General features: G+C 34.7%; 1 protein-coding gene across 10 annotated transcripts in view; it reads right to left on the bottom strand.

Moving 5' to 3' along the window:
• PJA2 (praja ring finger ubiquitin ligase 2) overlaps positions 1–25,111 on the bottom strand; it is a 50,328-nt gene extending 25,217 nt beyond the window's left edge. Inside the window, exons 1-7 of one of the 10 annotated variants that reach the window (XM_058167468.1) lie at positions 24,909–24,945; positions 17,508–17,621; positions 13,390–13,590; positions 10,502–11,549; positions 7,441–7,626; positions 1,576–1,761; positions 452–563 (exon numbers count right to left, since the gene is read on the bottom strand). In XM_058167468.1, the coding sequence (XP_058023451.1) occupies positions 452–563; positions 1,576–1,761; positions 7,441–7,626; positions 10,502–11,549; positions 13,390–13,590; positions 17,508–17,550 (1,776 nt within the window). In that variant the 5' untranslated portion in view covers positions 17,551–17,621; positions 24,909–24,945. Of the gene's footprint in view, positions 1–451; positions 564–1,575; positions 1,762–7,440; positions 7,627–10,501; positions 11,550–13,389; positions 13,591–17,507; positions 17,622–21,822; positions 21,915–24,906; positions 24,976–25,064 lie in introns of those variants that run through there. The other 9 variants (XM_058167467.1, XM_058167472.1, XM_058167465.1 and 6 more) reach the window with 9 other exon arrangements.
• Between the last annotated feature and the right edge of the window lie 1,783 nt (positions 25,112–26,894).

Raw genomic sequence — 26,894 nt, 5'->3', positions numbered from 1 at the left:
AGGGACCCGATCCTCTTTACATGACACAGGTGCTGGTGGAGTTTAAAAGGAAAGGAAAATGGGAGGAGCGTTTGTCAGGAACAAACACTGAGTTTATTTGGTGTTTCTCTGAATCCTGGGATCCTCTCAACTGGCTTGATTTATTGCCGTGCTACTTTACTTGTGGAATTCCTTATTTTACTTGCCCTGCCGGATTAATTACCTTGTCTTGCCTTTGGATTTTTTGTTAGAAGTTTTCTTCTTACGTTTGGGACTGAGATATTGCCAGCCAAAGATTATTACAGGTTGGTGGAAGAGCTCTCTCCAGGCCGGAGAGTTGAAAGGAACATTGGGGGTACGGTTGGTGATAATAAAGGGACTCATATCGGTTCTCTGGCTGTGTTGCCTTTGTGTCATTCCCTGGGTCATCACACCATGTTTTTTCCTCACCTTATCTAATCTTAAAACTTACCTCCATAGCCTGTGCCAATCGTTCTTCCAAGGCCATATAAGTAAGGAACTGGGGATCCACATATGAAATTGCTTGAGCAACCCCAAGACCATCCCCAAATTCATCAAGTAGCCTATAGGAAAATATAGTGTTATTTTTTAATCTCTAAGTAGGGATGAAAACATGTGTAACAATGCTTAAAAGTTTGTTTCTGAATAAATATGACCTTACATTATTAATTTATACATGGTGAAAAAATAAATATTTCTGCTATTTCACATTCAGACATGAAAATAAATAGAATGTAAACAGTAAGAGATTAGCTGTTTAATGTGGCTACTTCTAGAATTTCAGGACATTAATGAACTGAGTGACAAACTGAACACAGCCTTGCCAGGAAAAGCCATTTATTCCCATGTGAGATGAGCTCCAACATATGAGTTCAGTTTTTGAAACTGGAATTACATAGAGACCTAGCAAAATAACATTTTCTTATTTTGTCTCTCCCACCTTTTTCAGCGTTCTAATTTTGTAACGCTTCCAATTTACTCAGATCTCTCTCAAACTATTAAGCATTTGATCTACGTAAAGAAGGAGTGTCAAACTCTATTTCATTGAGGGCCGCATCAAGGTTGTGTTTGACCTTTGGGGGCCGGGGTGGAAGGGCGAGGGTGGCCGTGGCCAGCTTGATGTCACTCATTGAGGGTTCCTGTGGTGGCCTGAGTGCTTTGCCAGTGAAAATGGCCCTCCCAAGCTCCATTTTCACTGGCAGACGGTTGCAAGAGGCCGTGTCAACCAAAAACAGAGCTTGGGAGCCCGTTTTCACTGGCAGAAGCACTGCGGGCCAGTCCTTTGCTGTTTCCAGGGCAGCAACATGGGCCAGATCTAAGTACCCTGTGGGCCGGATCCAATGTAAAGGATGACAATCAGGGAGCAAGTGGCAACTACTATTAAGCCCAGTTTGGTTCTGATGCCCACTACTGTCATATATTTCTGATACGACATTAACAAGAAGCTCTTACACCTAACATGGACAAAGGATTTCATTATGCAATTCTATTTCAAATAAAATATAAGACAGATTATGTTCCCAATCACCATTTAGCTAGGTTAAAGTACCGGAGATAGCAGAAGACTCTACCAACCTCCATTCAACATCTAGGTCTTCACTCATACTGGAATCATCTTCTAGATTGTTGTTCCCATCTAACATAAAAAAGCCAGGATGTACAAAATGGCTAGCTTGATCATTTTCTTCATCACTGCTACTTTCAATTTCTTCATGGTACTGCAACCAAGGAATCTCTCCATCCTCTAGAGAGGTCTGTTCCCTTTATATAAAAATGAGAAAAGCTATACAAAATATAGCAAATACGAAATTTAAATTACATGTAAGCTAATAGTATAGAAAGTACAGAATCCTTTATTTATGCTGAGCGCTAACAGTCAAATACCTGCAATCTATTTTCAACAGACATAACTTTAAAAATAATAGCGCAGTTCAACAACATAGCTAAAATGTGATGCTTTATGAACTATGTTTATATGTGACATGTATATATATATATATATCTTAAGATACATAACAGCATACAGCATAGCAATAACCTAAAATGTTTATTATATATTTTAAAAATAAATAAATAGATATTGTTTTTACTATGATATTAAGAGAATGCAAGACAGTAATTTTATTCTGGTGGGGACTGAAGAAAGAAATACTTTTACTTCTATGGCTGCCCATCTCAGATACATAATTGTGGACAACTAACAGAGTTGTCAGTTACAACTACAACAACAACAACAACAACTAAAACAAGCCAAAAAACCATATAATAAAACAATAATATAGTTAAAAACAGCCAAAATATTTATAGTTTAATGAAAAGAAGGACAAGGGAAGACATGCTTACTATCTTGTGTTCCCATAAATGAATTTTCATATTTGCTCTATTCATTGTTTATATTATTTAAGAGCAACAAAAGTTAAATCATTAAGAGAAATCATTGGCTTTAGTGACACCATGTTACTATATGATTAAAGTCTTGTCAGTTACAGGCAGCTGTAAGCAGACTAATTAAGATCACAAAAATGACTTGTTAACTTGCAGTTAGCACTTTTTAAGAAACTGCTGCACTGCAGAGAAAAGCAGCTCAGAAAGAGATTGTTTGTTTAGGCAATCTCTTCACTCTGTGAGGGGAAGATTAAAAAAATGGGTCAGGCACAAAATAGCATTGCCAATAGACTGTAATGACAAATATGCGATGGAAAGAGAGATGTTGCAAAGATAATAAATGTGGGCATTGATTGCAAAGTTACATTTTCATCTTTAAAACTCCAAATATTTGCTGACTGAGGAAGTTGCTAAATGAGGTCTGCATGGAGTATTGTGATGTTTCAGAATGCATGTGAAGCAATTCCCTTTGTTTTACCCAGAACAGGAATGCAGGTTTCTCCTTTTTTGTTTATTTTCTAAAGTGTTTAAATGCTTTAAAAATACTGTGCTGCTTGCTATTTTGGCATTATGACAGTAATACAAATGGCAAAAAACATGTATTACCAGAGAGGAAAAGCAAGACAGTAGTATATATATTACAGAACTCCTTGTTAATTACTGAGGAATAAAACAGGAGTATAATATATTGTAAAAATGTATTTTATGGAAGCCTAAATCTTTGTGTGGTGGTGATTATCTTATGAATTATTCCTTGAATTACACTTGCCATTTTGTAAAACAGTCTCATTTCATGTAGTAATGGGCCTAGTGATAAGTTACATATACAACCAGTCTTGGGATTCAAATAATTTAACAACTGATTTTCTGGCCTAATGATTTCTTCCAACAATCAGTTCACCAAACTGCTGAGAAAGTTAACAACTGGTTCTCCTGAAGTGGTGTGAACTGGCTGAATCCCACCACTGGATACAACCCTATGATCTTCACAACCCATACAAGTTCTATTACTAGAATTCCTTATTAAATAGCATTAATTACATATAAAGACCTAAAAAATATAAAACATATTGATACCATAAACCAGTTTTAATGAGCACACAGCTGATTATTCTAGAGTCAGTTGTAGTGAAATAGATTCCATTTGTTGTGCTTCCTTATGCCAGTGCACAGCTCCTCCTTTTAGTTTTTTTTAGAATCCTTTTAGATTTTTTATTTAGATTTTTAACTTTTCATATGTAATAATTATTCTGATGTATTTTTATGCTTTTTAACTGTATCCCACCCTCTTATGCTGGTCTTTGCTTGTAATAAAAAGATTTGATTTGATTAGTGCACAAAAGGATATGCCCTTTTATTCCATCGCTGTTAAGCTTAATGAAAAGTCTTTAAAAAGGGACATTATCTAAAGCTTTTTGAAAAATCTAAGCAGACAGTTCCTATTGGTTCATCCTTCCACATGCTTATTAACACCCTCAAAAACCTCTGTTCAATTAATTAGATAAGATTTTCCCTTAGAAAACCCATGCTGGGTATTCTTGAACAAGGCCTGTGTCTTCAAAAGTTAATTTTATCTTTAATAGCGGTTTCCACTAACTTCTTTAGAACAGATGTTAAACTGACAGGCCTATAATCCCCTTCATCTCCCCGTGGGGCATTCTTAAAAATAAAGAGTTACATTAGCTAACTTTCCAGTCCTTTGCACAAGTATTGCAAGACAGGTTGCATATTTTAGTTAGGAGGTCTACAATTTCAACTTTAAACTCCTTAATAATCCCTGTGTGGATGCCATTCAGGCCTGGTCATTTGTTAATAAGTTTGTCAATAAGAACTATGGCTCAATTCATCTGATTCTTTTCCTGAAAACAGAAACCTGGGTTCAGGAAAGAGATTGTGCAAAAAGCACCGTTTCTGAGGATGTCATAACTTGAATGGTGGTAATTATTTGTAAATTGAGGACTACCTATGCAAGCTATATATTTATTTAAATTTAATATATGTTTAGCCTGTTCAAATATATTTTGAAAATTCTATTTTAAGTTTTTGTTATGTTAGGGATTTTAAAAGAATGTTTTAAATTTGAATTTTAGTCCTTCTTCTTACTCAAGGATTCTGTGATTTGATCGCTGCTGCTAAGGACAGGAAGATCAGCAGCTCAAGTCAGAAAAGCATTCCAAAACTGTATCAAACACATATTCCCCAAAAAATCTCATATGCAATTCCTTAATCCATGCACCTCCATTTATGATCAATTTTCACCCAATTTCTGTTACATTGTATATATACAGTATAATATAATGCAGTAGTACACAATATAAACATACGTGTATGTAAATTTTCTACATTGTGTGTAGATTATATAGTGCATACAGTATAGCATAGTTTGTTTTTAAAAAAGCACTTCGTGGACTTCCGGTTGGCTCCACTGGTGATGGAGACGGTCTTTTTAAACTGCCAACCCCAAGATCACGTTAGAGCTGTCTAGACAGCGCAAATCAGCTGTCTGACGGCTCGGAAACCTTTCCCTCGGGAGAAGAAGGAAAGGTGAGCGTATGGACGGAGGTAGAGCTCCCTGGAAAGCCCCAGGAGTGATTCTAGAGGCTTGAGGGTGAGAGCTCCCTGTTTCAAGGCCGAGAGCTCCGGATCTGGGACGAGTCTGCTTTTTAGCAGACCAAATCACCGCGACCATCTCTGCGATCAATATGATAATTTAAATTGATAAATGGCAACGCAGACAGAGCAATGTCAGGAAGGTTCATAAATGCAAGTACCAGATCTTAACTCTGTTTTTAAATAGTACTTGAGAAGAGTACTTAAGAAGAATAAGAAAATGGCGTTTCTATCTAAAAGGGCGTGAAAGCGAAAGTTAAGGAAGTTCTCATTAACAAGGCTAGCACTCTTAGCTCCATTTAAACTTGTTGGAATGTACACTTACATGAAGATTTTATAAGGAGAATAAGATATTCTTTTTTTTTTTGAAAAGATTACAGACTTACTGAAATTGTTGCAAAGTATAAAACTAAACTGAGAAATAGATCTTAAAGATACAAAGTTTAATGTTAAGGATAGTGGAGTCTCGTCATTTCAAATACATAAGCTACAGGAAGATATGAAAAAAAAATTAAAGGGACTTTTAAAGGAAGCTTTGGAGTCACAATTTTCAGTTACAAATCAAAAATTTAAGCAGATTCAAGAGGAAATCCTGGAAATTAAAGATCAGAATGAGGATATAAGAAATGATGTGTTGGCAGCATTTAAACGACTATGTGAATGTGTGATCCAGTTGGATGAAAGAGTAGAAGAAATTAATCAAGTTAATTTGAATTTGGAAAATAAAATAGAGGAGGTTCAGACAAAGGTGGAGAAGGTAGATGATGAATTGGTGGTTTCGCAATTTAAATCAGTGGCGTTTGCTCTGAGAGTTAGAGGACTTAAAGAAAATAAGCAAGAGAATTTAAAAGAAATTTTTGCAGAGGTTTTTGCACAGGTGACTGGAAAGCAACCAGAAGATGTTGTAATTCAAATTGAAAAAATATATCATGTTAATTCTAAGGTTGCCAGACAGAAACAGCTACCAAGAGATATTGTGATTTATTTTACAACCAGGAGGATGAGGAATGAAATTTTACAAGCATCTTATAAAAATATAATCCAAATATTAGGTCAAGAGATACTAATTTTGAAAGAAATTCCTATTAAAATGTTAAGAAGTAGAAAGGATTTTGCTTTTTTGGTGGATGAGCTTAGAAATCGTCAGATATGGTTTAGATGGGATGTTCCAGCTGGTTTAACAGTAAATCATATAGGAAGAAGATATTGTCTTAATACAGTACCTAAAGCAAGAGATTTTTATATTAATGTATTAAAGGCTGGAAGTCCACATCAAATAGTTGGGATTAAAACTGATGCAGAAGAAGCACTGGAAAAAGTAGGGGATATAAAGGAGAAAAGATCGAGTCAGGTGGTTATTAAATGTAAAGAACAAGGAGTAAAGAAATAACAATTTCAAATGAACAGAGTTTCTCTTTATGGGAAAGGTTAGATTATAATTACCTTTTGTTAACTTATATATGTTTGTAAGAATAGTTATTTGGAGTTTGTAAAATTTATTTGTATCTGTTTGAATTTATAATTTAAATGTTGGAGATATGACGTAGTGATGTTATCTGTTTATATATGGTTGAATTGTTAACAATTGAATTATTTGATTTTGGGGTGTCTTGATAAAAACAGAACAAGAAATGGACAATTAAGCATGAAAATGGCTACAAATTATTTGGTAATTTATATTGTTGGAAATATGGGGAAGAATTGGGATTAAATGTAAATGGTATTGTTTGAATTTATATTCTAAATGTTGGAGTGATTGTAATAATGCTGAGTATATGTGGATTTGTTAAAATTTAAATTAATTTGGATAAAAAATAAGGTAATGATAATAATAGATTAAGAAATGGAGTATTAAGGATTGGATAAAAATGGTATTATTTATTATTATGTATGATGGATCTATAAATCTGGTGGACCATACAAGATATTACTTCAAAGAATAATAGGGAGCAAAATTGATTTTAATTTTAATATCAGCAATTGGACTTTTGCTACTGAAATATTGGAAGATGGAATATCATATACTGTTGAAGATTGGATACAAAAATTAATGAACTTAAAAGAGAAAGCAGAAACTTTAGAGTATTTAAAAGATTGTCTACGAAAGAATATTGGAATGGAGAAGAAGGATTGAAAAGCTTAAGAATGGATAGAATGTAATTGTAATAGTTTGTTCTCTTTTCTTTTCTTTTTTGAATAGATAAGGGGAGTTAAGGTACTAGGGGAGGGATGGAAGTTTATGGATTGTTTGCTTATTCTACTTTATGATTGTTAGGTAATATATCCTGTATTTTGCTCTGGGAAGCCCGGGGGTGGGGGGATTGGGTGAAGTGGGGTGGAGGGAGGGGATAGGGTAAGGGTTGGAGGGAGGAGGGGGGAAGTATGGGTAAAAATATTTGTAAAACCTTTTGAATAAAAAAGCACTTCGTTAGTAGAATGACATACCGTGATTGGAAACCGAATTCATTATGTTCCTCTTCCACACCACTGCTATCACTCTGCTCTTCAGGTTCCTGTTCCTCTTTGCCTGGAAGTGTCTCCCAGCTTTCATCACTGGAAGACTGATCTTTCACAGTCACAGAAAAATAAGAAGGCAGGGATGCCGACCATTCACCATCACTGCATTCTGAGCTGCAATTTGAGAGAGTCCAGTTGTACTTAAAGATTGATAGAGTTAATAGTTGCCATGATTCAATCAAGCTGAGCATAAAATGGAAAAGATCTAAAAGCATGTCTAGTTTCCCCTTTGGATATGAACATGCTCAAGTTTGGATGATTCTGTCCATAAGAGTAGGGGATCATTCCTGACTAAAATCATACTATATAAAAAAAAATCCCTTACGAATTCTCCCAGGTGAGACCAAAAGAAAAAGCTACTGCTTCTTTCATCCTGAAATCCTAATCTTACCTCCTACCAAAGAAATAAAATATTTGTAATCTGAAGGCGCACCAAGAAAATTAGGATCTATTTTATTAAAAATCCCTTCTTGGACTTTAGATTCCTCAGCAGCATCATACTAGAACTGGCCTGATGCAAAGAAAGATAATACTTTCTTTAAGCTCATTTATGATATGAAAATGTGTATTTAATAATACAGGATTGGCAATAAACATCTTTTAAACTTCTAATAAATATGCTGAGAACATGATGAAACAAACTATTTTATGGACATTCATATATTACTCTCTGTTTCTTCTTACACGTACCTAAATTTTAAACAGAAATTATAAATAGATAATAAATGAATAAGCAGTTGGTAGCTTGGTGGAATCAAATTTGCTAAACATAATATGGTCCTATAAACATCAAGATTATCAACCATATCACAAGGAGCTAGATACAGAATAGAAATTCCTGAATATTTTAAAGCTTTTATTTTTATATATAAATCATGGTCTTTGTACTATTTTTCATTTATCCCTTGTCCTCAACATTACACAATCCCAGTTCTGAACTATTTGCTAACAGGACACCCCTGTAAAATTCCAGTACATTCTAATTACATTTAAAATCGAAAGCCTTTTCCTAATGATATTGGACAGCAATGCCTGTAAGCACTAAGGAAATGATTAACCGCAAACTTGGAACGCTGCCAGTTTTAAAACCTATTATGAATACCACCATTATTTTCTATTTTTCTTGTTAAATAACTTATATCACAACGTAGATTCAATATGTAAAATAAAAGAGATATAAATCTAATGTAATAATAATATGAATAGAAAAATAGCATTGGTCTTTGCGACAGATTTTTGTTTTAAAAAATCTTGAAGATTTCATTTTCATCAAATCTAGGTGATATTTTTATTATAAAATACTTTTACCATCCTAAAATTATGAAACTAAAGCCTTCCCATTTAAATATTAAAATGGTAGGCATAATTTCAGAATATTTTTGTTTGTGTTACAAATCTACTATCTCCTTAACTTTACTGTAGAAGCAAATCTAAATCAGTTTGATACTTCCAAAAAATCTCAGCCTCCATCTTAGTCTTTCAAAATTTTCTTTGCATTCTTTATTTGAAGGTATGTTTCATCTTCAAGAGACCCCAAGTGTACACAATGGCATATTCCTCATCCCCAAGGAAAGCAAGGCAATCACCTGGGAGAAAGGTTGGAGTAATGTTTTAATCTTAGGTTAATGTTTCTTTTTTTTGGAAGCCAGGTTCAAGGTGAGCATTTCTCAATTCTTCAACACAGATTTAAGAGAGGAGGAACATTTCTGGAAGATTCATATTTGACAGAGATATAAGTGAAAAATAAGGAAATACATTCAAATATTCAGAAAAAATATTGTAAGCTCTGATGTATTCCTTTCACCCCCCAAAAACCTAATTTATTAGGAAGTATAATCCTTTAATAGTGATTATGTATGATGAACCTTCCCTGCAACTTAAGTTTCAGAAATAGTTTTGGCAGATGGAACATTTTAGTTTGAACATATTAGTGCTACCACAGGTTGTATAGTTTTGTATAATCTTCAGCTTAATCAAACCTAAGAAGTGCATTAACACTGCATTTACGCAGTTCAGAAAACAAATAGAACACAATGGAAAGTCTTGAAGCATAGAACTAATTAAATGAAGGGGTGGTAATTGTTTACCTTGTACTTGCTCTGGAGGGTTTCCCAACCCTTTGGACCAACTTTTGAAGGTCTGAGAATTAAGAGGAAAACTCTCTTTGATCGTATGAAACCGGATATTACCTATGCATTTAATCATGTCTTACACTTTTCAGTTCTTCATTGCTATCTATTTTTTTAGCTAACTATAGAGACAGTACTGCACATAGGCAACTTTCTATCAGATGCCAATAATATCTTATAAAATTGTTAAATGCTCTTAGGATGTTTAGACAATACCACTGAAGAAAACATTAAGTACATATGCTATTTTGTTGTTAATGTTCGATTCAGAGATTACTGAGCAGAATTCTTATGTAACAGTCGTCTTCTTACTTGTTCCCTCAAAAAAACACTTCAAAAGACTAATGGATTGTCTTTAATCTTAAAAACTAGCCACACTGGCTTATACAGGAAATTAGGATTGTAAGGAGTTTGGTGGGATTTCTCTGAACACATTTGAGTGTTTTTCTATTCCAGTAAAATGATTTGGGATCTAAGCCATGTTGTTGTAGAAGTCACCGAAGTATTCTTGGTAAAATAAATTTATTTCCAAAAACAAAAGTACTGTAAACCACATTTTTGTATAGTTTCTCAAAACATTTATTTGCTTATTGATAGAAAAAATTAGATGAATACTTTTAGCTGAAACTAAATGGATTGTGATATTTAAAGGTACAGTGTCTGATCCAGCCACTTGGAAGTACAACACACAATTGGAAGAAATACACTGTTCAGACATCACTATGATATCTGAAAAGGAATATAACACTGCAACATTGAGGATTCAGAAATTTTTTGGTCAATTTAAATGTACACATATTAACCAAAAATAATCAAATATTTGGAAAATGTAAAATTAAACTTCTTTAAAAAAAACTTACCTGTCATCTTCATCTTTGTTGGAACTAGATAGGTTTCTACCACAATCTTCAAATTCGTCCCAAAAAGCACTATCATCTATTTTATTTTTTTCTTGAAGACTTGTATTTTGTTTCCTTGGTTCATTTTTTACTTTCTTTTCAGGCAATTCATACTCTTTGGGGTCAAAAATCATATTAGATTTTTTTTCTTTATTATGCTTTGAGGTAATTTCAGCATTGCATTGCTGGTCATCCACATTATCAGTCCACATTTTACTACTTCTTTTTTCTTCCTCTTCATTCATTACAGACTGTTTTTTATCAATCTCGTTAACAGGATTCTGTTTTCTAACTTTGGGTCTTACTACCAATTCAGCTGAATTCTCTTGGTCCATCTTCATGTTTGTAGTACTCAGTGCATTACAAATTCCTACATGTGTCCTAATTGTAGGCTCAGCTGTACTACTGTTTCTCTGTTCTAAATCGTAAGTAGAAACAAGGTTATTTTTTGCTAAAGTTTCTTCATTTGATATTTTTGAAAGTGACTTATTTTGACAAACAGTATCTGATTCTATGCTAGAAAGTCTTCTAAAAGGCACTAGTCTAAGATCTTCAAAACTTTTACTTATGGTATGACTGAAACTAGGCAGATGTGACTGTAGATCACTGAAGGAGTCCATATCTTTTTCTAACCTGGAAAGCATATTGTCCAGTTTTTCTTGAAATAGTCCTGTTTCTTCTTTAGCTAATGTGATAGCACTTTGGAAACCATCTTCCTCTCCATCACTGCTGTCTGGTTCATAAGAGTCAATGTTTACAAAGGCAATTCCATTCTGGCCATGAATATTATTGCTCTCTTCAGAAGTAGACTCCACATTGTCATTAGAATTCTCATTGTTGGCAACATTTTGGTGATCACACAAATTGTAGCATGTTGGAGAAAACATGGAAGTATCTATGTTGATAGCGTGGCTAGAATCAGCTTCAGAAACAGGTTCTTCTGATCCACCATTTGGTAATAATGATGCATCTACCAACGGAGAACATACTGGAACATGTGGATTGGAACCTTTATATAAAATTATAAAGAAAGATACATTGGAAGGATAAGACCAGTTATTGATTATATAGTAAAACAGACATGATAAAATCAGTAATTAAAGATGTATCAATCTACAGCTGTTTTTTTTTTAAACTAACTAGCAAAGTGGTAAAGACTCAAGTATAAATCATCAGAACATAATGAATATATATAGTAAGTCATTTAGAAAAAGTGGTTAGATATCAAAACAACTATTTCTCATTTTTGGAAGAAAATCTATTCCCAACAATTTGCAATACTACCTCATCTTTCAATACTACACCAATAAAGTTAATAATATGCCATTTATTGGCATGATTCCAATGGAAAAAGTTTAAAAAACTTTTGGTTTATTGTGAATAATCAAACACATTGGTGGATACAGTTCCATTGTTCCAATTAGACATATCTTGCCAGCAAAAATTACTAAGTAAATCACTGATCTTCCCTCCATTTTGTTCAGGGATACATAAAAAGAAAAATGTTCAGCTTGTTAACTTGCTCAACGAACTATATTAGAATTGTAGAACAAAGAACAACTTCATAAAATCATAAAGAAATTAAATAGTCACCTCATGATGAGATGGGTGGCATACAAATCAATCAATAAATAAGGATAAAGATTTTTTTTAAAAAAATGAAAGAGGCATAAAGAGCGGATGCTAGCAATAAAACAGCATTCACTACCATGCTTAACTATTCACAATAAACCAGCATTTTGACTTCTCTCTATGGCTGAATCAGGCTATGTATTTAAACAATGAAATTATATAATTAGTTATAGCATGCTATATACTTCCAAATCATTATACAGTATTAATTTGCTGCCTTCATTATGAATAATCTTATTCTGAAAATCTTATGCAATTGCCCACTAGTAAAAATAATTTTCTTATAGATTAGGAATAGGGTATTTTATCATTAATATTAAACAGAATCACCCCAAATATATAGTATTTCATTTAACATGGTACAAGTAGTGTCACTACTTTGTGAACAGTTCTTTCATTGACTGATTTTATTTGTTCTAGATTTGCTTCCTCTTTCCCTTCATCCAACTTCCTCTTTAATATTTCTCATTTAGAAAAAAACATTATGATGGAATTTGAGATATTTAGTTACTGATGTTCGCTTCTGATTACTATTCTAATGGTACACACAATATCCTTTTCACATTCTATGTGTTGCGAGTCAGCTTTGCTAAAGTAATATTATGTAAATGTGTTAAATAAATAGAAGGGCATCCTACGTAATATTGCCTCTATGACTGCAGTAATATAATAGAGAGATATTATTTTGTACAATTTGATTGAAGAAAACTTCTAATAGTTCTTAGAAATTTAAAATGCAAGCAGATTTAGCAAAACCAATCACAGAAATTTGATAGTATTCAACATAGAAAGAAGCAACATATAATGTTAATAATTTTGAAAGGCAAACTAACATAAACTATACCAATTAAAGTAACCCAGAAAAGAATAATGAATTATAAATTACATATAGTATGGTAAATAATGTTATAATTATGGATACCCCAAAATATTAACAAAAGAAAATGAACACTGATGACCTACTTTTATCATCTATTTTATATGTCAGGCTTACTTAAAATTAAATAATGCAAACCTGGGAGCAGACTTGGATTACACATAATAACTACATATTATTCAAATAAGGTTCAGATATATGTTATAGATAAAAAAGATCAATATGATATATCCAAATTATGTTAAGTTCACAACATCCTAGCTTTTTGTACAATCTTTGCCCAAAGTAGAAAGTTTTCTCTGAATCAAATAATAATAATTTGTAATTATGTGACACACACACAATAAATTTTCTTTTAGAACACTGTCTAGTTCTAATCCTTCACATTCTTCTGTGTGTTGGTTTGAATATCTTTCTTGATTCATCAGAGATGGTCTAAAACTGACATAGGCATGTCTTCTTCCATATCTTCTCCCTGTAATAGTTTGATAGCCTCCTGCTGGTTTTGGCCATGTGGGTTTTCCAGCTTCCTGACCCATCACTGAAAGAGAGGGGGAAAGGGGAAAAGAGAAAAATGTAGTTCTAAATATAATAGAATATAGTTTTAATTAATTTAATTTTAATACTAAACATGTTTGTGGTATAAATATAAATGCTAACAAAAGAATACCAATATTATTGATATTAGCATGAAAGCAAAGAATCAATTAGCGCAATTATTCTAGGGACAGTAATACAGGATTCATGTATATCAGGGATGTCAAACTCGATTTCATTGAGGGCCGCATCAGGGTTGTGTTTGACATCGGAGGGGGGCTGGGATTGGCGTGGCCAGAGTGGGCATGGCCAGCTCAACGTCACTCATGTTGGGGGCTCCTGTGGTGGTCTGGGTGCTCTGCCAGCAAAAACGGGCTCCCAAGCTCCATTTTCACCTGCGACTGCCTCCTGCAACCCTCTGCCACCGAAAATAGAGCTTGGGAGGGCCACCCGTGGCCCTCGTGAGCTCCATTTTCATTGGCAGAGGCACCACTGGCCAATCCTTTGCTGTTTCCAGGGCATCCTCATTGGCCAAATCTAAGCACCCCAACGGACCGGATCCACCCCTTGGGCCTTGAGTTTGAGATCCCTGATGTATATCATAAAATTGGTGAACGCCATTGGCACCATGTAAAGGATTTCTAATTTTTAATATTTTAATATATACTATAAAGTATGCTTTTTTTAATATAGGGGAGCTGGAAAGCAGAGTAAGAAATGTCAAACAAATCACTCTTCACTTTTCAGATTCTAATTAGTTTTCTTAGTACTAAGCAATCTTCCATTAGAGAAACAATGACTCAGCTAGAGGCTATTGCAATGTCTTCTAGATTTAACCATATTAGACTTTATAAAAGAAAAAGGAGAAATGGGGAAGTAAAGCAAGTGTTTGCATGTGTGTTTATAAATCTGGGAGCTATGGGAAATAAAATGAAGAGACCTGGAAGTTGGGGACATAGCAAGGGAGCAGGTATACAAGAGTTCCAAACTGAACTAGATAAGTGAATTATTTTATATAAACAAAACTCGAAACAATTCCATACCAGGCAGATACTAAGCACAAACTTAGTTTATTTAAGTAATTTATATCTGTCTCAATTAGTGAATGGTTTAGAATTCGTTTGCAATATCATGGGAAGATTTTCAATATTGTTATAAAACTGAATTTGGGCATTGCTCATTTTGTTAAAGACTTACCATTTTGTGATACTATACAGTGACTTAAACATTTTCATAGTGTATATTAAATAAAATATTTTCATACAAATCATCTTAGATAGAATATTTAATGTAAGATTTTACTCATGTTCCTCAAAATGTTCAACTATCTTTTGGGAGGAAAAATCCCTTAATTTCTCAAAATGTTCCATAACTATATTTGGAATAATGGAAAAGAACCTGACTAAATAAATAAATAAAGTTAAAAACTGTTTTGTACTCTGAAGGTCAGCAACTGTCTTTTTTATATTATTTGTAGATTTATAGACCATTTTTCCTTCAGGATCCCAAGGGTAACCTTTATAGTATTTCCACTGGTTTTTTTTTTTTTTTAGAAATAATATTGTAAGATATGTTGGGTTGGGAGATAATATTTTTCAAGACATCATTGAAACTCTATAACTAGGTATGAATCTGATCTCCCCTAATCCTAATTTATTACTATAATCACCTTGCCAGTTACTTATCTTTTAGCTTCATTATAATGTCTTCTTATAACTGGAATGTTAGGGTTCCAAGGAACGCCCCCAACAAAATAAGGCTCTGAGGCTTGAGGTTCCTCAAAGTTCCAATTTATTAGAGATGTCATGTTGGCACAGCTGGGAAAACCCGAAACTGAAAGCTTCCAGGTTTTCCACACCCAGTTGACAGTTCATAGCCCTGCCCCACACCCACAAGTTCATCACTTGTCCAATCAACTCTTCACACTCAATTGGATACAATCTTCAGGCAGTCTCCGTCAGACGCAGGATGTCCTTGAATACGGAATGTTGTTAAGACTAACTTTCTACCGCTCCAACAACAACCCCCTCCCAATTTCCTCAGCTAAAATATGTGGCAGTTAAGAAGCAAAAAGAAAATTGTCTTCCAAAACTGACATGGTATTTTGCATGTCACCATTCCTACCATAAAAATATTTTTGCATACTGTAGGCATTCTGATTGTAAACATTTGTAACAGCATGTATAAAACCATCCACAAAATCCAGCAAGTCCACTAAAGATGATGAAATATGAGTATGTTTGTCTTGAAAAATTAAATATATAGGTCAATTTCACTTTAAAACATTTGAGTAGCATTATATAAACTATAATTTAAAACTCAAATTGTATTCCAGTCTTTAGCAGATGCATCAAAACTCTGAGATACAGAGGGTGAGGTTGGTTGCCTTTAGTCAATATAAAGCTTCAAAACTTCTTAACTGATATCTGACATCAGAAATGGAAGAAGTTAACTCTTCTTCAACACTTCAATAATAGAAATAAATAATTCTAAAATTAAGAATTTTTCGGGGGGAAAAACTATATGTGTAATGAAACATATGTAGAACACAGGAGGATCAACACAAATAAAAATATTTATTTCAGTATTTAGTTCCTTCTGCAAGTTATCGTTCTTCCAAATTCACATTGTTTGTGTGAAGTTATGCCTACTCCAAATTGGATTGGATGGTCTATTGCAGGGGTGTCAAACTCGTATCATCATGGCGGCATCATGTGACATATTGGGACTTTTTCCCCCTTCGCTAAACCAGGTGGGGGCGGGACCAGCATGTGACACATCTAGCCCGTGGGCCGCAAGTTTGACACCCATTGTCTATCACATCTGAATGAAAATTTAATTCATTTTTCTAATTCTTTTACCTTTTATCATTGAAATGAGAATGAATCCTGTGATATGGAATTTTGGGCAGGACACTGAAGATTTTAATAGGAATATCTGTATCTTCTTTGCAGGAATTGAAATTACATTCATTTCAAAGGAAAATAACAGAGTCGCAACTAGCAAATGTATCCAGCTACATATTAAGATGAAGTCTAAATATAATATTGCTAGTTGAATGAAAAAATTTAATAAGCATTCTCTTTGGCTATACAATTTTAATCTATTATATTTAATCTGCATCATGTTAATGCTAGTAATAAATCATAGTAATATGATTTCTTCATCTATAATTCAATATATTATACATTGGATTTATATTCAACCAAATATAAATATGTATACATGTCTGTTTCCTTATTATAAACCTATAATGCCATTATATATATTTCTATCAAAAGTAAATCTTACTGATTTCAACTGAAGTGCTATAAAACATTGCCAACATAATATAAACAATAACATAAAACCTTGCCAACATTTGCTTAATATGCTTTGATTTCTATCCACATAATCCACTTCACATTACAATTAGATTGTGGAATATGAAATTACAACTGAAACAAAAATATACTTTGAATAACAACATCTAGATCCCACCTGTCCAATAAGTTAATAATTTATGATGTATATACTAATTGTATAGGTTTAGATAAATTGAACAGTTCAAATGCCCAATGCTTTATCAAGGCACATGTTTCATGCTCATATTTAATTTAAAGTCATTACCTTTTCTACATCTTGATTCACATCACAATGCCAAATCTGGGGTTCTATCATTACTCCCAATCCATTTCAATTCTGAATAAGATTGTCTATACACTGCAGCTAAAGAGGTTTTCTGAATTTTGATTTAACATTAACCAAAGATAGCCAAAGAATAGAGGAAGAAAGAGTCCTCTCAAGACAAAATCTATGTAAACTCATGATGTGTTTTCAATAGTTTTCTCTGCAACAGCTGAACTGTCCTTTGTATGCAGAAAGTTGTTCCTGGATTCCATATATATTTTCATCAAAGTCTGATTATTTCAGAATACCTACAATTCTGCAGGGTCCTGTAAGAAAGCACTTCAGTCTGAGCCATATTTTCCCAGTATGTCTCTTTCTGCCATCTGTCTGTCCATCTGATCTATCATTTTATTTGTCCATGAAACCTGTATGATGCCAATCACATGATTTTAATTAGCATCTTTTAAACCAAGTTTAAAAGTACTTTTTATTTTAAAAAAGTGCCTAAAAGAAATGGTACATTGCAATGAAGTTGTCCATTGCTTTTTATAAAGTTGTCTTCTACAGAAATCTAAAAAAGATACTGACCATATGGGGAGCCAGAATGGTAAGCATTTCATCAGAACATTTCCAGTGATGATAGAACCATCCATATCAAATTCAATTTCTTTGGTTTAAAAAATGTATGGACTTATTGCCCATAGATTAATAATATCCATTCCTAAAGAATGCAATTACTTGGGTTGTAAATTGAATATTTACCAAAGTAGGCTGTTCTATAAAGATAAATGGTAAATTATCTTATTTATATGCGTGATCATATAAAATTACTTAATAAATAATAGTAAATCAACTTTATTGTGATGACAATGGAATAAGCAATAAAACAATCAAATGAATACTGCTCAGTAATATTAAATATTAATATTAACCTTCAAGCTATTCATATTAAATATAATTTGTATTTTTAAAATTAGTAAAATAAGATTAATTACACTTTAGTGTACCTTAAATCATCTGTTTCAGATCACATGAAATTTGTCATTAGATATTCCTTCAAGCTATCTATGTATTAAGCATAATTTGTATTTTTAAAATTAGTAAAATAAGATTAATCACACTTTAGTCAAGCAAAAATGTTGATTGTTATTTCTTACTTCTTATACTGATAATTGTAAGAGGACCAAATATTATATAGTTTAATATTTGAAATCTACCCTTTCCAGACTGTACAGTGGAACAATCACATATTCCTAGTCAAGCAGACATGGAGTTTCATAATGAAATCACTTAAATATGCTAGTTTTGAAGATTAGGCTCAAGATTATTTAAAACAGTTGGGCAATAAATACATCAGCAAACTACATGCTACAGTTAACATGCTGTCTTGGATCAGCATAAATAAAGAGGGCATTTCTATCTTTTAAAGCAAAGGCCTATCTTGGTGCCATAACACAAGGGTGAAATGCTACCGGTTTGCACCGGTTTGGGTGAACCGGCAGAGGGTCCAATATCGCATGTGATGAGCACGCAAAGCACACACTTTCAAACCCATAGGGAAGGTAAGTAAATTTCACCCCTGTATAACACATATAATTAAAGAGAACTTTGGTTTAGAAAATGTATAGATACTATATGAAAAATATTCAGGTTAGTCCAGATTTTCTGTGGGCTCCCCCCTTCCCGTAAAGCAGATGGCAAGGATTTTGTTTGGCCTTTGAACTACTAAAAGCACACCTCAGAATAAATGAGCAACAGTCAGCAAGCAGATTCTCTATTTGTTTCCAGCTGATTAGTTAGTGCTTTACTGAAGGATAAAAAAGTTGCTCCAGATTACACTAATTTCCTTCTGCAATCCACTTTCATGTGACTTTTATAAACCAGGGATACAATGGCATCTGGAAAGTTTTCCATCACCCAAAAATGCCCAGTTATTTAACAATAGCAAAAACAAAATACTTTTATTTACTGAAATTGTGAAACGTATACCATTTCAGATTAGCAGGATGAACCCTTATTTTTTAAAAATTGAGACTATTCTGGCCCTGATCTCTCTGGTCAGAATACGGAAGCAAACTAATTGTAAATATGCATTTTGTATTAGTTGAAAAATGTTGGATTTTAATTTTTAAAAAGATAGCTGGGAAAGCTTGAAATTTCACCCTCAAGCTACATGCAGTTCTCACAATGAATGCATCAGGAGAGAGAATAGTGTTCTAATTCAGCATTTCCTAACCTGCTGATTTATAGATATACTGTCAATACAACCACAGAATTCCCAGCATATCAATTGTCTGATAACTCAAGTTACAATATACTTACAAGGTATTTCAAGATTACTGTCTATTCTAATCATTACATCCTAGAAATCTGGTATCTGCATAGACTGTTCATCTTAATAGGCCATCGATCAATAGTATAGCATACTATTAACTTTGACAATATCCTATTTTGATAATACCCAGTACTTACATTCTTAGTACTTATATACTTTTCTAATCCTCAGGACCTTAAATACTGACTTAATCACACTGAAACCATTTTTGTTTGCCTTATCTGGGAATTAATAGGAATCTGATGAATCTGGTTGATCCAGGTGATAAGATTTGGAATACATATAAAGTTTCTATTATGGACAACATGCATTAGAATCATTTGCAAATGCTCCTATATTCATTACTCGTGACACCTTCTTGTAGCAATATATCTATACTACATTGATGGAGTTCTCTTTTGATTACTAAAAAAAGCAATAGAGAACAATTCTTGTGACTATAAAGTTCTAAGATCTGTTTCCTGTGAGCTTTTTATTTTAATGAAGGCAAAAGGACATGTTCTAATAACTTGCAACAAGTATGTTTTGCCTGTATTATTTCTCCTAGGAAGTTTGATTGTCTCTTGTAACTCTTACTGAGGAAATAACCCACCACACCATTCCCTTTCAGGATAAACAATATTATGCAAAGTACAGAGAAGTGGAGAGATATAACGGACAAAGAAAATTAAAGGCAGAAAATGATAAAAAAAGTAATACAGATTTGTTATTTTATACCAATACTTTTCAATATACCTCTTATATTCCTTATCTATCCTTGCAAACAATTCCAGTTTCCACCATATTCATGTACTGTTTTATATATTGTCGTTTGTTCTTAAAACTTCTAATTCTCTTTCTGAAGAACCAACCCCATTCAACCAATATACCCTTGTTAATTAAAACTATATAAACAAATAATGTGCATAGTTATAGTTTCAAATACTTTCAATATAGTTTCAAATACTTTCAATAGATCAAAATAGATAAATTGAAGCATTTTGTTATTAAAAAATGTACACAGACTGCATGACAAGAACATCCCAGGAGTCATAGAGTACTTATTTACTGCAATTTTCCATTCTGCATAAACTTTAGGAAAAATCACAACAGTGTTTTTTTTTAATTAAAGTAATTCTAATGTCAAGACTTATTAACACCACATCTAAGCTACTCTTCTAGCCTGCCAGGTGGTGCTAAATATTACTTCCTCTGTGTGGCACTTCCCTGCCAATTCAGGAGCCAATGCAATTCTATTCCTTCAGTATCTTTAAAACCTTTAAACAGTTTTCTCTTGAACTAATTAAGTGAAAAACACATCTGAGATGTGGAGGACTGAAAGCTAAATAAATAAATGCATACCAAAATCAATGTTATTCCCTCTTACTACCGTGCTTCCCTGAAAATAAGACATCCCCTGATAATAAGCCCAATCGGGCTTTTGAACGCATGCGCTAAAATAACACCCCCCCCAAAAAATACCCCCCCAAAATAAGCCCTCCCCGAAAATATTTAAACACATGCGCAGCCGGTCCCCGCCATTTCCTCTGGTTAGGGTTAGGGAGACAGAGCTAGAAATCAGGTAAGATGGCAAGATGTGCCTGTCTTGTTCCACGCGCCCCAAAATAATAAGACATCCCCCAAAATAAGGCCCGATGCTTATTTCAGGGGTTCCAAAAAATATAAGACATGGTTTTATTTTCAAGGAAACACAGTATATTTGGTAGGTTTTTCACCATATTCTCACTGTACTGATAAAAAAACATCAAACCTTGGAACATTAGACCAACCCATTCTCATATTTATATCATCGCAAAAGTATTGTGAATTACCTCTACTGATCAGAATATGCAGTTTTTGAGGGAAGACCATTGCTTGCCCATTCTATGGAAGTTAAGCTACTTCAACTCTATCTTACCAGTCTGTAAAACCTGCAAAAGATAGCTTCCAGGCCTGACATCTGCTTTCATTCATTTTGTCCCATTACTGACAAAGGTAGTCTTTCACCCTGCTTTAAAGTACAGATGGTCCTTGCTTAATGACCACTTGTTCAGTTATTGTTTGAAATTGTGACAATATTGAATAAGTGGTATTTATGTCTGCTCCTCAAAGGTTCTGACTGTTGCAATATTCCTGCAATTACACGGCTGCAACCTTTACTGGTTTCCTACAATCAAAGTCAAGTGTGAAGTTGGCAGGAAATCGCAAATGGTGACTTTGTGACATCCTTGCTAAACGACAGCATGGGATTCGCTTTAAAAGGTACACTTTTTAAATAAATCCTTTCAATAAACAAATAAAATTTATAATCACCATTTATTTTTCATTTTATAGCCAATTTTCTGTCATTAGCACTTTGCCTTTGAATCAGGGGTCCCAAAAATGTAATTAACAGGTTCTGCAGCCTGAAAGAGTTGAAAAACATACTTTCAAGCACATATAAATGACTCTTTTTTTCTACATTTTTCTCTGTAAATCATTTAGAACTTTACTTTAGAAATAAGTTTTTTTTCTGAGGCATTTCTTGTAAAAAAAAATTCAGTGATTTTATGAATCTATTCATACTCTATTTACGATAATATTTTTCTTATATTAGTAATCAATTGTAAGAAACTCTTATACCTTATTTTACACAGCTTAAAACTACTGGAACATTGATACTGAATTACGGTATACAATATTTCATTGTTGCCAGCTGAAAAGTGAAATGCTCTTATAACTACGGCATCAGCCATTTTGAGATAACTAGTTCTATTGCTCTGCCTCCAGGAAATTTTATTTTTATTTTTGTAAAAAATATTTTACACTACACACAAATGCCTCTTAACTTTAAATCACCACATAAGAAGGCCTAACATCTTATCATGATATTCATTACTTATTATGCATTAATTCATTTATAGTATTTCATTGATTCAGATTACATGCTATTAGGTCTAATACAGACCTACTGCCTCCCTCCATACTCTCAAATTAAAATTTCTCACGAGTTCTTTCTCTAACGTCTCAGTTTTACAGCCTCAGCACAATCATTTACATATCTGTGTTTCAATACATACAATATATGAAGTTATTCCTGATACAATTATATAATTATTTATTTTGTATATTTTCTGTATATTATAAATATCAAAACAGTCATGACTTGGATCAGCGTATATTTCAGATATAGATAAGTCTCCAAAAGCTGTTTTCCAATAATTATCAAGCAAAAGGGGATATATTATTTACTAAACCTGTGTAAACACAAAACTGCTTTCTGTACTTTTACCCATATATGAACGTATTAGAATTGGGAGGAACTTACCTTCTTTTTAACTTTGATAAAGAAGAATAGCTTTAACACTCTGAGCATAAATCTTAGAATGTTAACAATAATTGACTTTAATAAAACCTACTACATATTAACTGGCCATCATATAGCACTTTTTACTATTAAAACATTTAATGTGAGTGTAATAAAAAGGTAAATGTAAAGGTTTCCCCTATCCAGTCATGTCCAACTCTAGGGAGAAGTGTTCACTATAAGGAGCGGTGCTCATCTCCATTTTTTAGCTGAGGGACCTAGGATTGTCCAAAGACATTTCTGTGATCATGCGTGCAGCATGATTATATGTGGAGGTGTACTGAATGTTACCTTCCCACCTTAGTGGTGGTACCTATTTATCTATTTGCATTTGCATGCTTTCAAACTGCCAGGTGGGCAGCAGCTGGGGCAAGTCATGCAGTTCTCGGGTCTCAAACCTGGACTTTCAGCTTTCCAGCTGACAAGTTCACTGTCTATAAGCATTGAGCCCTCGCTCTCTTGAGTCTATTAAATGCAGGGATAAACTCTGCACATTATAAATCAACATATGAAAATGCAACTTCAATTAAGACATTTTAAGAATTATGAAGAACAGTACCAGATTTAGTATAGTACCCACTTTCCATTTAATTTATTAAAAGTATACAACTTTTAGAAGGTATTGCAACTAATCAAAATCAAATGATTGTATAAATACAAACTAGCTTTCTCATTTTTATTTTAACCAATACACTAAACCTTTACCCATATGTTTAGGTTCGGTACTTTTTCTTATTTTCAGCTAAGGGAAAAAAGAATGTCGCTTGCACTTTTCTGAGATGGTGCCTAGCTTTAAATATTCTCAATTCTGGTTTGTGGATGACATAAGTCATCACTTGCTTGCCACATAGAAGCATTTTTATAAAAGAGCATACCTTTTCTGACAATATATTATATGACACAGCTTGATGGTAAGAGTGAAAACAAAATGTTTAGCAAGACTTAGAACAAATGTTCTGATGTTCTATGAAATACTAGTTAACGGCTAGTTTTGATTAGTCGAGGTAAAATGATATACAGGGAAGAAATATGGACTAGGAAAATAGAATCATTCTGTGTACATTCTGCTCAAATGTGTATAGCTTTATGAATGCATACATGATGTAAGCAAAAGTGGATAAGAAATATCTATCCTATATACAGGCACAAGATGTAAAAAAAAAACAAGGTGGGGGAGGGGATGATTCAGAACTGTCTGACTAGCAGGATTTAATACGCACAAAACAGATGTGATGGTCTTTTTTCTATTCACCCAAAAGTTTTAGCCAGCTCTTGAAAAGACTGATCTGGTATCAAATTAGAGAAAACACTCTGATGTGGAGAAAAAACAAACAAACAGTAAAGATACCATATACATGTCTGTCCCAATTAAATGGTCGGATAAAAGAGAAAAACAGACTTATGGCCCTCCAGGCCTTGCCTACCTAGTTTCTGGTGTACTATAAGCAAACATTATCAATGGGAAAGAGAGCCTATTCGGTTGGTTCTGGCCTAAACTGACCAATTGAGAACACGTCTCCGATCTCCCCCAAACCAGAAGCCTGGAAACAGCCCCAAGCCTGTCAAAGCTGTCAGAGCTGAACCTCACCCCACCGCATTCTCCACGTCTTCCCATTGACCCGAATAAAGGCTCTTTTCAGAAGCGAGCTCAGGATCCAGCTCTTCAGGTCCGCAAGCCCCCCTCCCCTCCCCCATCTCCCCTGCCTGTCAGAATAGGATGCCGGTATCGCGCAACCCTGTCACCGTCGGCCGCTTCCTCCCCTCAGCTGAAGCGACCCTGACGATCAGCCTCAGAATAACCCAGGGCATCAACCCAATCCGACCCCTCGCTCGGGCTGCGGCCACCAAAGACCAGGCGGGGGAAAGCCGGCCTGGAAGGCGCGGCCTGCTTTCCCTCCTCCAGCACAGGCCGCAACGCCGGGACAGGTAGATGGCGGAGGACCAACCCGCGCCCTCGCCTTCTTCCCACCCTCCACAGAGACACTAGCATCTCTGGCCCGTCTCTCGTCCAGCCTTCGGCGGCCCTCCAAGCATCGGACGCAGCCACTTACCCGCTTCCCAAGCCAAAGGCCGAGAGGGCACCACCAGCGGCAGTCGCAACACACACACACACACACACACATACACACAGAGACGGTCTGGGGACTGAAAGCTACCCGAGCCAATCCCGCCCGCGGCCTGGGCAACGCCGACCAATCCCGGCTCTCACCTAGCCGACAGGGACCAATCGAGGTGGAACATAAGACAGAGATTGGATGGAGCAGCCCGGCTCTCTGTGGGTTGGGTTGGGGGTTGGTTTGCGGATGTCTGTCCTCACCGCCTCTCTCGGGCCCTCGTCGCATCTGCGACTCCGCCTATTCGGAGCGATGCACAGCTGCCTCCCGTCCTGTCCTCCCTGGCAGAGCGCGGAATTCTCCCCATCGCCTTCCCTCCGCCCCGCCCCCCCCCGGAGAGGATGGGCGGCTTGCTGTCATTTCAGTCAGAATCGCAGAACCGAAAGGGGCCATTTTGGCCAGTCCCTGCGAAATGCAGTTTAAATACAGCTGAAAAGAAAGCCCGCTGTCCTGCAGTGGAAAACCCTCCAGCTGCCTAAGGTAGCTGTCTCCACTGTCAAGTTCCGCATTAGGAAGTTTGCCTGGGTATCTAGTCGGAATCCGCCTTCTTATAAATATTGATAATAATATATTTTTTTTAAAAAAAACCACTATTCCGTGTCCAGCTCTCTGGGAAATAGAGAACATTTACTCCATCTGTGTGATTCTTCAGGCATTTGCTTTCTTTCCCCTCCGTGTTCTTAATCAGGCCATCTTGACCAATAGAGTTTTCATTGTCCAGCAGCAAATTCTCCAGGGATTCAGGCAGGAGTTTTTCCGATGCCCTCGTGTCAAATCAGCAGAAACGAATCTTTATGCAAAAGGCAATAACATACCACCGGAATCCACTGCTACAGATCAGGCGTAGATTATTCTTGAATATTTTGGCCAGCTTCCATTCCTCATGCCCCAAATGTTTAATTTCTTGATAATGTCCACATCCTGGTGTTATAATGAGGAATACATGCAATGTTATGCAACTACCAGCCTAAACAGTCCTATCGATTTAATCCCAAATGTGGCAAAAATAAAACAAGTACAAGCCGCATAACTTAAAAGTTTTAACTCGTGAATTTTTTTTCTAACACCAAGGTAATTTCATCCAAGTTTTTAAAGTGTCCAGTACACATGAATACGTTTCCATATAGTTTGTGCATTTTTCTTTAAATATGTCAGTGATCAAATAAATCTTAATTTCAAAATCAGGCAGCTTTACATGTCAGTGGTGGAGACTTAAAAGAAAATTTCCTTCCCTTAACACCTAATTTAGCTTACAGTAAGAGTGCATACTCAGGAAGAATCACCTTATACAGATTAATTTTCTGCATGTAACTAGGACATCTGAAATAGGCTCTGTGGCTTTGAAAATATAAAATACATAGAAGGTTGAAAGACATTTTCTTCTAGTATAAAATAATGGCAATTAGAAAACTGATCAATTCACCGCATCATGGAAAAACAAGTATCATCCTGATGTTACCAAGGGATATACAAATTGCCTTGTAGTAGGTCAAATTATTTAATCATCGAGGAAACGTTCTGGTCAACATTGTTTAACGTTAATACTTGCAATCTGATGTTTGTTTTATTAGAGATCCAAAGATTATACTGCAGACCTACATGCAAAACAATTTTAGTCTATAACTAAGCTATTCCATACTGCCTTCCATTGAGGACCTGTATACTGCACGAATCAAGAAGAGGGCTGTGAAAATATTTACAGATCCCTCACATCCAGGACATAAACTGTTTCAAATCCTACCCTCAAAACGACGCTACAGAGCACTGCACACCAGAACAACTAGACACAAGAACAGTTTTTTCCCGAAGGCCATCACTCTGCTAAACAAATAATTCCCTCAACACTGTCAAACTATTTACTAAATCTGCACTACTATTAATCTTCTCATCATTCCCATCACCAATCTCTTTCCACTTATGACTGT

Source organism: Ahaetulla prasina, chromosome 2 (genome assembly GCF_028640845.1).
Source record: "Ahaetulla prasina isolate Xishuangbanna chromosome 2, ASM2864084v1, whole genome shotgun sequence".
NCBI lineage: Eukaryota > Metazoa > Chordata > Lepidosauria > Squamata > Colubridae > Ahaetulla > Ahaetulla prasina.
The sequence above is the reverse complement of the archived record's forward strand: the minus strand, read 5'-3'. Positions and strand labels throughout refer to the sequence as shown.